Here is a 16376-nt window from a genome sequence, read left to right on the forward strand (position 1 = left end):
CTGTCCTTCAAGTAACTTTGTATATACCTTCAGCATCCAATTCCATATTCCTCACATCATTCTTGTTAAATCATAGACAGAGTCTCCGTCCTTGCTCCATCTTACCTTAATTATAACAGATGGTGATGGCATTTCCTGCCATATACTACCTCATATGGAGAAATCCTTTTTTTATCATGGACCATTGAATTGTACGCCAACACGACAAATTAGAGATATGTGTTTGAGTCATTATTTATATAGTAGCTACCCTTTGACAGCTGTGGACTGGTTAACTCGTCATGCTCCACTGCTCCTGGATGTTGACAACATTTTTAATTGTGGTCTCTGGGTGTTCCCTAAACCCTGTTGAACTGTTTATGCATCCAATCCTACTGACTGTTTGACTGCTACAGATGAGTAATGTCCATAAATGGATGAATAAAAAATTTTCAAGTATTTATCACAAAACATATTTGCTTCTTTGACATAGCAATTATGAGCTAAAATCGACCATACACATAGTTTATGTAATGTGTTTTTACCTCTGAAAACTCTTTAAAATTTCTTGGAATGCCTTACTGAATTTGATGCAGCACAGTAACTATGGTGAATAACAAAAAGAAATTCAGTTCTTTATTGAGTAAAGGTGTTAGACTTTTAAGATGTGCAAATTTTTTCACCAAGTAGTTTTCTTAGAACTGGATGATAAGTATTTCATAACAGCCAGAACACCATCTCTCAGCACAGATAGCAACATTTGCAAGCAGTACTGCGACAACAAAGCCTCACACACCAGGAGAGATCCACATTGATGCGATCAACTTTTTGAAACAGTCTATACAGTGATGTATGTTAGAGTCCCAGATATCACACCCAGCAACCATCCACCATAGTAGGTCCTCATTTGCTAGTAACTGGCAGGGAAAAAATAAACAATAAAAATAAATAAATAAATAATTTTCGAATTTTGCATGATTCTCTACGGGTTTTCTGTAGCACAATGGTTAAGGTTCCGTCATCATACACAAAAAATTGTGTGTCCAAATCTCATCTGGTGCTGTTAAGTTTTTTATTTTTAAATTTTATTGATGATTTTTTATTTATGTTCCTTTGTCATGTTGTTTTAATAACCATATTAATGATTTTAAAGTGCTCTCTTCTTTTCCTCTCTTTTTTCACTTGGAATCTTTGTGCATGTGTATTTAATTTTTCTTATTTATCGATCACAATATTTAAACAGTGAAAAATGTCAATCTATTTGTTAAAAAACAAAAGACAAAATATTCTATTTATATTGCTTCTTCAGTGGTATCAAAAAGGTATTTTTTGTTCCAAGATATACATTTTTTTGGACACTAATTCTCATACAAACATTGTAACATACAACCTTATTGCACTATGGACAAAATAAGGCAGATGAAGATTTAAACAAAATATGGGATTACCAGTAAAATGAAATTGAAGCAAAAACAGAAATAGAAATAATGGAAGCAGTAACATAGATGAGAATGTAGAATTATCAAATGGAAGAAATTAAATTGAAAGTAATACATGAAAGTAATTAAAATTGCTTGAACAAAGATTCCAAGTGGAAAAAGACTGAGAGGAAGAAAAAATGAAAGCAGATGAAAAGGTTAATATGATGGTTATAATGACATGATGAAGGAATATGAATTTTAAAAAATACATTTAAATCAATTAATTGAATAAAAAATGAACCAAGTCATTTCAGTAATGATATAAAAATAAAAAAAGTGTCAAAGTGCCTGACAATATTTTAATCCACAACTTCTTGCATGTGAGAACTGTCCCTTAATCTTACCCTGCACAGCCAGACTATGTACCATTCTTTTCTTGGATGTGTAGAGCATCACGCAAATTTAGATTTTTTTTCTCCCCCACACATAACAAGGGACCACATGGGTGAATGGCTGCTGGCTGTGATCACTGGTACTTCAACATACACCACTTTATACATTGTTTCAAAAAGTCAGTCCAACTGCCAAGAACCCGTCCTTGTCAACATGGAATGCAAAGAGCACATCTGTAGCAGTCAACAGATTAACATCCTTCTGATCATTCAATGTACCCATCCCCCTACTGTTTGACTGTGGGTGAAGCAAACAAACACACACACACACACACACACACACACATTGTAATCATCATCCCCAGCACCCCAAACATAAGTATCCAGTTGTTTGCTTTTGAGACTGTAACTGCTTGCTGGTTCAGCTTAGCAATTGTCTAAACATACTGAGAAAACTGATGTATTGTTGTGTACACAAAATGGTTCCTTGCTGGAGTTTGGTTAAGTGATCCTAACACCTCCACAACAATTATTTCAAATGGCTTTGAAACTTCTGGCAGTCTCTGTAATGGTATTTGTTTATGACTCAAGTGCACACACGGTGCACACTGCACACATCATCTCACATACTGATCCACATCTTCCTTTCGTCCCTTCCATCAGTATCTCTTACCCATGTTTCAGTTTGTTGCTCTGCACCCTCAATGACCATGTAACACATGATCATGCACCTCTCTCAGGACTTCCTCCTTCAATTTAGCTGGCACCCACTACCCACCTCCCTAACCTAGTCACCTTACACAACAGACCATCACACATGCTGAAGTGTGATTGCATTTTGTATAGCCTGCAGTCACAGTCAGTGTTCTGCACTGTTTGCATTCAGCAAGACAATGACCCAGTACTTTGCTATTGCTAGTTTTCAACTCAAAGCATCTGCACGCCTGTGTTTCTTTAATCAAACTCACTGAATCTTAAAGCCCACCTTGTTAGTCTGCTGGATGGATCTTTTAACCCCAGTAACAATTCCAGAATGGTGTGGACAGTCACTACATTAAATTTCTTCCCATAAAGACAACACTAAAAATACATGACTCAATTTATCAAACTAAGCATCTTTTTCTGGATGGTAGAATATATTTCCTCTGTTCTGTTAAGATGTCTCAATGTGTAAGCCACAGGATGCTCCTCACCATGCTCTCTTGACTCAGGACACACACCAAAGTGTGGTTAGACGCTTCACAAGAAAGCACAAACTCCTTCTGAAAATCTGGAAAAATTAAAACTGGACTTGACGTTAAAACTTTTTTCAACTTCTCAAATATGCCCTGATGTTCCTCCGTCCAATGAATTTATATCTTTCTGCAACAGCTGCATTAGTGGTCATGCTATATCTGCAGACTCCCTCACAAGTTTCCCATTATCATTTGTGAGTTGTGAAAAATGATTGTAGGTCTTTACTTGACATAGGAACTAGGAAATCTTGTGCTGCCTATGCCAGTCTTGGCTCCATTTTTGCCCCATCTTTGCTGATCACACGCCCCCACAACATACTTCCTCCAAACCAAAATGACACTTTTCCATACTTAACCTCAGATGTGCTGTCCACAATCTCTCTCAGCCTTGCCTGCGTTCGTCCGTGACTTTGGGACCACATTTATATTGTCTAGGTATACTGGGCATCAGCAAGGCTTCAGTCCCCTCAGTATTCAATCCAACAATCACTGAAACATTGCAGGAGCATTCTTCAACCCAAATGGCATCCACCCATACCTCAGGGTACCGAGAATGCTGTCTTGAATTAATGGTATCCACTTCTTAAGCCCATGGTACAGAAATGCTGGCACTACCCCAAGTTATTGTGGTCTCAGTGATGTTGGGTAAGGGGTATGCATCTGCCATGTTTTACTATTAAGATGACGGTAATCACAGCAGAACCTGTACTCCTTAGGACTTTCATAGACTTATTGGGCGCAACCACAACTTCTGCCCCATGGACCATTGCTCTCTTCTATTATGCCATCAGACAGCTGCTAGACATCACTGGGAACGAGCCCCAAGGAAAAAACAAGTCGTCGAACTCCAACAGTAACTCGTCCACTTGCATGTGCTCCACCTTCTTATGTAATGCAGTCTTAGCGGTAGCAAGTGGCTGCTCATGGTCTACACTCTCTGTGTACTCCAGAATGTCCAAACTTGTTACTAACTCAACTTTATCTGCTCAGTGCCAAAATTATCTAGATTTGTGGGTACTACCTTCCCCCATCTCTCTCCTATACACTTACTGTAGTCCTTTTACAAATACAGGTCATTGAATGTAACACATCATATTGACAGCTAAGTCTGGCTCCACACTCACCCAGAAAAACTTTTGATGCCACCTAACAAAAAATAATGTGAATCAAGCCTTAGTGTTTTTGTATGCAATTTAATCAGATTGCCGAATATGAAGACACACCTTGCAACAGTTCTACACTGGCAACAGGTTCTCCTAATTGAAATGTTTTCTCACTAATTCCACCTAATGTGGATGAAGGTCAATTTTGGCATGATGTAGATACAAAAGGTCCAGTTCTAGGATCATGCTGTAACTCCTGCTTACATGAGGCATTATTTCCATGCACTATTTAAACTGAACTACATCCACTTGAAAATCTGTCTCCACTTACCCCAGTGACCTTACATCATTAACTCCCATACCATGCAACAGACAGCATGGTGGGGTCTATCACTTCTGATACATTATAGTTGAGTTTACAAAAAGTGATCCCTGACAGCTGCAATAGGCTGGGCGTGTCAGCTTCATGCGCCTACATCAACCATTAATGTGATTTTCCAAACATCTCTATGGCAACACATCATCATTGTCATAGATTTGTAGATGGCTGCTCTTTTTGCCTGCAACCATTAGCAATTCACATTTTAAAGCTGGCAACAGTGCTGGAAGCTATCAGGAATCTTCTTATGCTGTCTCAATTATGAGTCGCTACTAGTTACTTATCCTGCACCTCTTTGTCCTACAAAAATTTATACTTCTTGCCAGCTATAGCACATATTATTGCACATTCTGCCACTGCATATGTCCTTGTTGCATCTGAGTCTAACGGGAATGCCTTTCAGCAGACTTTGGGTTCTCTACTGTATTTAATGACTGCTTACTTCCTCTCTGTCTGCCACTATTACCATTCTGCTGCTGTTACATATTACCTTTAGCCCACTGAGGCTGACAGCACTGTCCTGTTCATCCACATCTGCAACATCTTACACTGGCAGAGAACACTGAACACCTATCACATACACCTGTTGGCACATTGATCTCCCGGCAGATCCCCTAGCAGCAGAATGGAGACCCTTAGAGCCCCGGTGCTTACTCTTCTTGACATACCAGGTGGTAAGCCACTTAGGAAAGAGTTGAGCACTCTTTGCTTGCCTTTCTTCAACAAAATTTTATTTGCTTCATCATTCTCTCCAGTTCATATGTATGCACATTTACCCTCCTTATCCTATTGGCAAAATCACATAAGGCTTCCGTATTCCTCTTCATACCAGTACTCAGTCACTCCCAAAAGAACCTGGCACTCTTGTGTTTCTTATACCTCTGCAGAGGCCCCGCTTCAACTGCTTAAATGTCTCTGCACTCCTCAGTGTCTCTGAACATCTTAAAAAGGTTTCGCTTCTTTCACTTTTTTGCCACCTGTAATAACAGACTTTTTGATCAATGACTCATACCTGCCATCATTGTCAGGTCCTACATGAGCAATAATGCATCCTCAGACAACCCTCCAGAAAGGGGAATGATCAGGGTTCTTTTGGGTGCAACTGTTACGAAGAGGAATAGGGAAGCCTTAGAGGATTTTGCGAGTAGGATAAGGAAGGTAAATGTCCATACATATGAACTGGAGAGAATGATAAAGCAAATAAAATTCTGCTGCATAAAGCCAAATGAAGAGTGAGACTCCATCCGCAGAATATTGTGCTTAGAGCACCCAGAACAAGAAAGGAATCACTACCACCAGAGTAGGAGAATCACCAACCAACCTACAATCAAGAATGCTGTCAAAACTACACGCCTCACTGGACAGCTGTGGCAAGGCCAGGAAACGTACACTGCCATTACATACACTAAACCCCAGGGCAGGTAACTGGGGCATTAGTGGCCATGAGGTGGGAAAAATACTGCTGGTTGAACTTAACAAATAGTAACAAACTGAACCCAATAAATAGTAACTAGAAGTCCAGGAAAACTAATCATATCCACCTTCGCCAAGCACTCCACTCACTGCTCTTCACCTCAGAACACTACGAGCAGCAACACAAACCCAAGTCACTGGAGAATCGGAAGATCACACAATGGTGGAGGTTTCTCTACTTGAATCCAAATGCACTCAACTTAAGGCTTGCACGAGCCAGTTTACAATGAGGTCGTGCACTCTTGTGACCACAGGCCTTTGATCCGGCAGTCTATGCACGCCACCAGCGGTCCCGGCACTGTGCGGACCTGGCTCCTCCTGAGTCTCCAACCGAACTGCCACTGACTCAACCTGGAAGAAGCATGATGTTGCCCCAAAGATAGGGCCACAGTTACTACATATAGATAACTGCCGCTGCTGCCACTAGTGGACAGGCAACGCTTGCAAAACCAAGTGGCACCAGTCAGTACAAAAAGAAGACAAACAACTGCAACCATGTCAACTGTAGGATATGGTCTGGCCTCCAGCAGAGGACGGAAACTGACAAACAGCATCAACACGAGCCGCAGCATGGCTCAGAATGTTAATAAGTGACCTCCTTGATGATAAATTACACTTACTTAGGATCCTTTTCATGTGCTGTGCAGTTAGATTTAAGTTTTAATACCACCTTAAATCACTCCAGGCAGTTTGAAACTTGATGGTTGTGACTACTCACATAGACAAACAGTATCTGTTTTTTTTCTATTTATGCATATTACATTACATTTATTAATGTTTAAGATCAGTTGGCTATTTTTTGGTCTCTCAATTGATGTGAACTTATTTTGGTGTGTCTTTAACTTAGGCATTAGGATTTCATGCATGCAATTCTTCTCTGATGCGAGCATGAGAGTAGTTCTGTGATGTACACATATAAACATGCTACATTTTGATCAGCTGCAGCTTGTTTGCTGATAGAAAGACAGTTCATAATTTGACTCAGTATTGGCCCACCATTTTGACTGATGATGTTAAAAGTGCCATAGGCCTTGTAAATTTACATTTCTATTGACCACTAACCTAAATTATTGTGGAATAGGGAAAGCAGGGGAAGGAGTAGTTTTTTGAGTAGGCTAGTTTTTATCAGTCAAGCGTGGAACATACCGTATTTTATGCATTTGTGTGCATGTGTATGGTATTTGTTAGTAAACCTCCAATATTTTTGCAACCGTTTATTTTTCAACCTAATTTTAATGTTGTTGATAATTAATTTTTGTGATGAAATCTATTTTCGAGTGTCCTTTTCATTTTCTCTTACATGCTTGCTAGTGACAATACAGTTTTGTAGCCCAATCCAAACTACAATGATGAGAGTGATACCTCCATAAATTTGTAGTCTTTCGGACGAAATATTTTAACAGAAGGATCTGAGATCTATGAAAATAAATACTGACATGTTCTGAAAGAGGCTCCTTAATTTATTTCCAAAGTTAATGTCTATGACTGTGTTAATTACAGTATATGAAGAATATACAATCAGTCTCATGGAAAGTCCTATCATGGACTTTCTGTTACATAAAATGTACTAAAATGAAAATATTTAGTTAAAACTGAAAATATTTAGTTATAATAATTGTGTCCGAGTGTGCAACTATCTTGCTACAAAGTATGAAAAAGGGCATAATGGCAAGTTACTTCAAGGAAATATGTAAAGTAAGCTAACATTTCTATTACAGTGACACATATTTGTGCCTTGAAGGCTATTATATTTTCCTAAAAATTCAGAGGAAGATCTGGCCTTACAAATATGTGTCAGCAGTACCCACTCTAACTACAGCTCAAGAAGTTCAATTCACATTGAGAATTTTGAACTACTTTAACCAAAATCTGATATTTTTGACACATTCTCTTAGTAAACTATTTGATGTAGCTTCAACTGTAATATTTCACTGATGTCTCCTGTACATTAACCAAATTATTTAGACTGTGTAGTTATGAGACTAATAAATCACAATACACAATTTTTTTCCAGATACCACATTCTGCTGTGCACTTTGCTATCAAACGCTGCTGGGAATATATTAGTGCAAGATCACATGAAGATATTGATAAAGATGAACCAATAACTATTTGGGACCACCAGTGGGATCAATATCTGACTTGGTATTATTTGCTTATGGATGAAACAACTTTGTTGTGTAATGACAAGGAAACTCCACTCAAGGTGAAAAGCTAATTTTTATTTCTTTCATGCAATTTTTTTACAATTAACTTTTCCTGTGTGATAACATGAAGAAAAGTATCTGAAATGTGATGAAGTGACCCCACAGTAGTATGAGACACAACATTAAATACAACAGTGAATATTGGTTGAATGTTAGCACTCTTCTTATATATGAAATAAATCTGTGGACAGAAGTCATTACCAAAGTATGCCTGATTTAATTGTAGAATATTGTGTATATCTAGGTAACAGCTTTGACTACATAAAATTTTTATTATAAAATATTCCTTGATATAGCTTTGTGGCATAAATCTGTAATTAGTTCCAGTATTCTCAAAGCAAGACTGAAAAATCCAAAATCACAGTTAAATCCTTTCCTGGTGTTTTACCTTATTCGTTAGATAAATGATGATGTTCTTCCCTGCACTGGATAATTCTTCCCGATAAATACTACTAGTGTCACAAATCAAGTGGGCTTGTGTTAAAAATGAATGTACATTTTCTATTCCAAGAACACTGTAACTTTATCACACGGAAAAGCATAAACACATGAGAGACAAAATACCTACAACAGGTAACACAAAAGTGGTCGGTAGAGCATTGCGCTCTGGCCTGTATAGTTATTAGTTCTAACAGGGGGTGCAGCCAGCAGGCTACACATGCAACTGCTGTTGTACTAGCAGGGTGAGTGGCCTCTGGTGGCCAAATCAAGCACACACTTCATGGGTGAACTTTGAAGTGGCGCACACACAAATTTGGTGGTTACGTGCACTCCTCTTTCTTTGCGAAAAAGTGAGCACTGTGCTCACATCCATTTCTTCTGTCATCAACATTGGTTGTTGAACCATGCAACATGCTGCCAGTGGTGCATAGGGTCAAAAGTGATGTCAGCATGGACAGGTACAGTGCCCATCCCCTTGTGAAATACTGTATGGTAGGACAGCTTCCGTTTCCATGTTCAAGTCCAACCCTGTTGCAGGAGGCTGTGGTGAAGCCAGTTGAGCAGGCAATGCTGACTGCTATGGAGGTTGTGGTGAAGGCATCGGCTGCAACAGCATGGGGCCAGGGTCCCGCTTTGGCCCCTGACAGCTGGAGGAGGCAACCACAACAGAGGAGAAAGTTGGGAAGGCATCGGCAGCAGCAATGGAGAAGGCAAGGGCACCAGCTGCGATGTAGGAGATGGCCAGGTCATAGATGACCGAAGTGTCGCAATGCCCTCCCTTCAGTGGTGCAGACAACGTAGAGGCATCAGTCATGATGACTCTCAATTACAGCTGCCACCTATTTCAGTTGATGGCCAAAAATGTGAGCCTAGACAGCTCTGCCAGGCCGGAAGTGTTGTGACACAGGTGTCAACGAATGTACTGGCGTCAGTTGAAGCAGATGCAGCAGAGTGCAGAGCTGCTGGCCATGCAACAACTCTGCAGGACTCTTATTTCCAACAGGGGTAAACCTATAAGGACTGAGGAACTGGTCAAGAACCACTTCTGGTGACAAATTCAAAATGTATTTTTTCATCTAAGTCTTAAATGTTCATACTAGCCATTCTGCTTCCCCATTTGGCTTAGAGTGGAATGGAGGAGTCATGATATGGCGAACACCGCTTTTTTTACAAAAATCATCTAATTGTTGAGATGTGAACTGGAGGTCATTGTTTGTAACTAACATATATGGAAGGACTTCTGTTGCAAAAATTTTTGACAGAGCTGAAATTGTTGTTGCTGCAGAAATCAACAGACCATCAGACATGTGCAGAAACTTATAAAATGCATCAGTTGCAACAAGCCAGCAAACATTCAAAAAAGGTCCCACAAAATGTACGTGAATTCATTTCCAAGGCCACTTAACCTCACACCAAAGGGCAGGTGAGGTTAAGTGGCCTTGGAAATGAATTCACGTACATTCAAAGGGCAGGTGAGACTAAAACCTGGGGAGCTATGTCCTCTGTAGCTAACAGCAGAACTCTGTCCCTAGCAGAAAGACAATTTTGTAATGCAAAATAATTTCTTAAAGGATCAGAAGCATGGCCTGAAAGTTTGTGCAGCCAGCTGTGTCACTCAAAAGAAACAACTTTACTTAAAACAGAATCCATGGCTATTGCAGCTGCAGTTCTAGTGCTAGTAACAGGAAAATCATCAACAGCATTTTGATCTTCAACATCTGAATGACAACAAAGCAATTCCTCTTTACCAGTCTCTGAGTCTGGATCAGTCAGTAAACGTGACAAGACATCAGCATTTGCATGTTGCACCGTACATTGAAAATATATCTTGTAAATGTATCATGGCAGGAAAAGAGCCCACCACTCTGAGTGATGTGTGGCTTTGTCCAGCAAGGATGCGGAATGATTAAAAAGAGACACCAGTGGTTTGTGGTCTGTGATCAGGTGAAACTTAGACCCATGTAGAAAAACATGAAATTTTTAGAGCATACATGATTGCTGAAGCTTCTTTCTCAATCTGAGAATAACACTGTTGTGCTGAATTTAAGGTTTTAGAGGAATATGCAGTGGGGTGTTGTGATCTATCCACTTACTTATGAACAAGGACTGCACCAAGGCTGCACTGAGATACGTCCATGTCTAGCACAAGGTGCTGGCCTAGCTGAAAAGTGACCAAATGAGGAGTCAGCTGCAGCTTAGATTTCAACATCTTGAATGCCCTATCACAAGCTAGGGACCAGTGGAATGGAACATCTTTATGTAATAATATATGGAGTGGTTGTGCCACAGCAGCAATGTCTGGTACGAATTTGTAGTAGTATACAGTTTTGCCTAAAATGCCTGTAATTCCTTGACAGACATGGGGTTTGGCAATATGGGAGTAGCATCAATATGTTGGCACCATGGTTTAATACTAGCACGCAACACTTCAGAACCCAATTAAATAATAGATGGTCAAAAAAACTTTATCTTGTCCAAATTTCACTTTACCCCAACAGACAGAAAAACAGAAAATAGAGCACAGAGGTTCTGCAGATTTCTCTCTGTAGAGGTGCCAGACACTACTGTGTCATCTAAGAAGTTAATGCAGCATGGAACTGATGGAATAAGTCATCTAAAAAGCAATGAAAAATAGCTGGTGTGCTTGCTATGCCAAAAGGCAAATGCTGATATTGATATTGATAAAGCCCAAATGATGTATTGGTAACTAGAAGGTGTTTAGATATCATTTGTAATGGCAGTATGTATCTCTCACATCAATCTTTGTAAAATAATGACCCCCCCCCCCCCCCCCAATAATTTTGCTGACAGCTTGTCAGGGCACTGAACATGATAAGCATCAATGATTGACTGTGCATTAACCAATTTTTTAAAATTGCCGCAGAGGTGTAATTTACCTGTAGGTTTTTTGACTATCACTAGTGATGTTGACCATTCACTGGAAGAAATAGGTCAAATAACATCAAGGAGTTGGAGACAATCTAATTCTGCTTTTATATGATCCTGTAAAGTTACTGGTACAGGGTGGGCCCTTAAGAAACGGAGGCAGGCAGATTGTTTTTTTGCGATATGAGCTTGAAATTCTGTTGCACAACCCAGTTCTGGAGAAAATAAACCAGGTTCCTGTTCATGAAGAGTCTTGACAAGTTCTGGTTTTGAATATTCCTTTTGGTCTCTATCAATGTTTGTGCCTTCACTTTGGTGTGGCTAGCACTGCTGCTATTTTGCAACAAGTTTTACAGCAATTGACTATGCCTGTCCTGGGTTGCACTAATTATCTGGATGATATTGTTGTCACAGGCTCCTCCACCGCTGATTGCTTGCAGAATTTGCATGCTTTGTTTTCTGTTTTAGTCTGTGGGCTTATGGTGTAATGTGATGAAATCTTAGTTTTTTCAACCTTCTGTTGTTTGTTTGGTGTTCATGGTCTTGCAGGATGTGGTTTGCCCTGTGCCGGACCCCCCTCTCCCCACCTCCATTGTGATATCTGTGCCTCACCCCTTGTCCACAAAGGAGCTTCAGGGCTTTGTAGGGAAGATAGCCTACTACCATAAATTCCTGCTGGGGCATGCCTTGTTACCCAAAAATGTAAGTTTTTGCTGAAGTCCAGATTGTGAACGTGATTTTCAAATCTTGTAATCCAAACTACTCTTGGGCCCTTGTTTAGCTACATTCTCTCAGAACCAGCACGTTGTTTTGGTGACTGATGCTTTACAGTGTGGCCTCAGCATGGTCCTTGCCCACAGGTATGCCGATGGCTCTGAATGATCTGTTGCTTTTGCCTCTAAATCTCTCACTCCAGCCCTAAAGCATTACTCTCAGGTGGAAAAAGAGGCTCTTGCGTAGTCTAGGCTCTCCAGAAATTTAACTTTTTAATTTTTTCAATTTTTATTTTATTTTTTATGGCTCCAAGTTGCATCTTAGTGTTGACCATAAACCCCTTGTTTAACCCTCACACTTCTTTGCTTGACAAGGCAGCACATTGCCTCCAATGCTGGGTGCTGTTCTTGTCTCACTACAATTATGAAATACATTTTCAACTCACATCTAAATACACCAATGTGGATGCCTTGTCCCATTTTCCTGTACACCCTGTTTCTGACTTTGATCATGAAGAATTGCTTTTCTTCCATCTTGATACTGAAATTCAGGCCACAGTCAAGGGTTTCCCAATCATGAGCTCACATATAGCAGCTGCTGTTGCTGCAGACCAAGTTCTCTGCCAGGTGGTTTGGTTTGTTCAACAGGGCTTGCCAGATAAACCATTGGGTTGGGTTTTGAACCCTCCACACAACTATTTTTCCTTATGGTACTATCTCTCTGTTTTTGGCAGAGTTTTGCTGTTGTCCATGGAAGACCTCTCTCCCAGAGTAGTCATTCCCATCACATTGTGGCACAAGGTTCATCCACCAGGGCCGTTGGGGAGTTTTGTGCAGTAAAGTGTTAGCTATGAGACAAGCTTTTTGGCCAGGGATTGATAGCAACATTGTCCATTTCATCGCAGCTTGTTAGCAATGTGCCCAACAACAAGTGGCTCCCAGGGTGTCTCTGTTCCCCAAGCCCACTCCACACATGCCATGGGAATGTGTTCATGTAACTTTGCAGGTCTCTTCTTGATTCCTATTGGCTCTTGGTTGTGGATGCATTTTCTCAGTTTCCTTACATTCTCTGGTGTGCATCGACATTGGCTGAGGTCACAATTTGTACACTTTTATGTTTGGTTTTTTTCTTCTTCTTCTTCTTCTTCTTCTTCTTCTATTGAGGGGTTACCTTGTGCCTTAGTTTCCGATAATGGGCCTCAGTTAGTTTCTCACACCTTTCAATTGTTTTGTTCCCATCATGGTATCTATCATGTTACAGCTCTGCCATTCCATCCTCAATCAAATGGTGAGGCAAAATGACAAACACATACGTTCAAGTCCCAAAAGAAAATGGTCGTTGTGGATTCTTTGGCGGACCATGCCCTTCTCCATTTTCTGAGTAGCTGTCGCTTCACACCTATCGGGGAGCAGAGTCCAGCTGAGGTGCTTCACAGTTGGCAGCCATGCATGCTCCTCCACCTTCTGTGGCGTGCACTGCACCTGGTGCGGTCATGTTCGTCTGGCTGCTTCACGCTGGGTTCACTGAGGTGGGTGCGAGGGTTTAGTCACTGGCTCAAGGGGATACCGGCTACTGTGTCTACCACCGGGGACACCATCTGTGTGATGTGTATATAGCCAATGGGCTGGTGGCATGTCATCTTGATCAGTTTCACCCCTGCTAGATACCAGTTTGTGAGTGCAGACCCTGTCACTGCAGCCCACCCCACTGCCCTATCCCTCAGCTCCTCATTTCCTGCTGTGGAGGTGCCCCCATCCCATTGGCTGCATCCTCCATGTGCAATGTCCTGGGGTTCCAGCTTCCTGGCACTGGGCATTGGTCTGTCTCTGGCCTCGAATCAGTTGCTTCAGCCTGCTGTTCTGGTAAGGCACTTCCACCCCCCACCCCACCCCACCCCACCCCACCCCACCCCCCTCTACATTCTCACATTAGCTGTCATCAGCAGTGGGTCCGGCACTGCTGCACCTGCACTGGGACCTGCCTGCTGATGACGACATCAAGATGGGGATGGCATGCTCTTCACCAGTGCTGTCATCAGACACCGCATAGGCCTGCCAATTTCGGGTGAGCCCGCCCGTCCCCAACGCTTTCTGGCCCTGTACTCCAGTGCCTACCATCTACATCTACATCTACATTTATACTCCGCAAGCCACCCAATGGTGTGTGGCAGAGGGCACTTTACTGGCCACTGTCATTACCTCCCTTTCCTGTTCCAGTCGCGTATGGTTCGCGGGAAGAACGACTGCCGGAAAGCTTCCGTGCGCGCTCGAATCTCTCTAATTTTACATTCGTGATCTCCTCGGGAGGTATAAGTAGGAGGAAGCAATATATTCAATACCTCATCCAAAAACGCACCCTCTCGAAACCTGGACAGCAAGCTACACTGTGATGCAGAGTGCCTCTCTTGCAGAGTCTGCCACTTGAGTTTTGCTAAACATCTCTGTAACGCTATCATGCTTACCAAATAACCCTGTGATGAAACGTGCCGCTCTTCTTTGGATCTTCTCTATCTCCTTTGGCAACCCGACCTGGTACGGGTCCCACACTGATGAGCAATACTCAAGTATAGGTCGAACAAGTGTTTTGTAAGCCACCTCCTTTGTTCATGGACTTCATTTTCTAAGGACTCTCCCAATGAATCTCAACCTGGCACCCGCCTTACCAACAATTAATTTTATATGATCATTCCACTTCAAATCGTTCCACACGCATACTCCCAGATATTTTACAGAAGTAACTGCTACCAGTGTTTGTTCCACTACCATACAATAAAGGAAGCTTCTTTCTATGTATTCAAAATACATTACATTTGGCTGTGTTAAGAGTCAGTTGCCACTTCCTGCACCAAGTGCCTATCTGCTGCAGTTCTTCTTGCATTTCACTGCAATTTTCCAATGCTGCAACTTCTCTGTATACTACAGCATCATCCATGAAAAGTCGCATGGAACTTCCAACACTATCTACTAGTTCATTTATATATGTTGTGAAAAGCAATGGTCCCATAACACTCCCCTGTGGTACGCCAGAGGTTACTTTAATGTCTGTAGACGTCTCTCCATTGAGAACAACATACTGTGTTCTATTTGCTAAAAACTCTTCAATCCAGCCACACAGCTGGTCTGATATTCCATAGGCTCTTACTTTGTTTATCAGGTGACAGTGCGGAACTGTATCGAACGCCTTCTGGAAGTCAAGGAAAATGGCATCTACCTGGGAGCCTGTATCTAATATTTTCTGGGTCTCATGAACAAATAAAGTGAGTTGGGTCTCACACAATCGCTGTTTCCGGAATCCGTGTTGATTCCTATAGAGTAGATTCTGGGTTTCCAGAAATGACATGATACGCGTGCAAAAAGCATGTTCTAAAATTCTACAACAGATCGATGTCAGAGATATAGGTCTATAGTTTTGCGCATCTGCTCGACAACCCTTCTTGAAGACTGGGACTACCTGTGTTCTTTTCCAATCATTTGGAACCTTCTGTTCCTCTATAGACTTGCGGTACACAGCTGTTAGAATGGGGGCAAGTTCTTGCGCATACTCTGTGTAGAATCGAATTGGTATCCTGTCAGGTCCAGTGGACTTTCCTCTGTTGAGTGATTTCAGTTGCTTTTCTATTCCTTGGACACTTATTTTGATGTCAGCCATTTTTCCGTTTGTGCGAGGATTTAGAGAAGGAACTGCAGTGTGGTATTCCCCTGTGAAACAGCTTTGGAAAAAGGTGTTTAGTATTTCAGCTTTACGCGTGTCATCCTCTGTTTCAATGCCATCATCATCCCGGAGTGTCTGGATATGCTGTTTCGAGCCACTTACTGATTTAACGTAAGACCAGAACTTCCTAGGATTTTCTGTCAAGTCGGTACATAGAATTTTACTTTCGAATTCACTGAACGCTTCATGCATAGCCCTCTTTACGCTGACTTTGACATCGTTTAGCTTCTGTTTGTCTGAGAGGTTTTGGCTGCGTTTAAACTTAGAGTGAAGCTCTCTTTGTTTTTGCAGTAGTTTCCTAACTTTGTTGTTGTACCACGGTGGGTTTTTCCCGTCGCTCACAGTTTTACTCGGCACGTACCTGTCTAAAACGCATTTTACGATTTCGTTGAACTTTTTCCATAAACACTCAACATTGTCAGTGTCGGAACAGAA

General features: G+C 41.3%; 1 protein-coding gene across 1 annotated transcript in view; it reads left to right on the forward strand.

Annotated features, from left to right (window-relative positions):
• The window catches only part of LOC124595480 (tubulin glycylase 3A-like), a 137185-nt gene that overhangs the window by 43585 nt on the left and 77224 nt on the right, over positions 1 to 16376 (forward strand). Inside the window, exon 5 of the mRNA XM_047134240.1 lies at positions 7997 to 8188. Coding sequence (XP_046990196.1) covers positions 7997 to 8188 — 192 coding nt within the window. The remainder of the gene's footprint in view (positions 1 to 7996; positions 8189 to 16376) is intronic.

The sequence above is a fragment of the Schistocerca americana genome, chromosome 2 (assembly GCF_021461395.2).
Source record: "Schistocerca americana isolate TAMUIC-IGC-003095 chromosome 2, iqSchAmer2.1, whole genome shotgun sequence".
Classification (NCBI taxonomy): domain Eukaryota; kingdom Metazoa; phylum Arthropoda; class Insecta; order Orthoptera; family Acrididae; genus Schistocerca; species Schistocerca americana.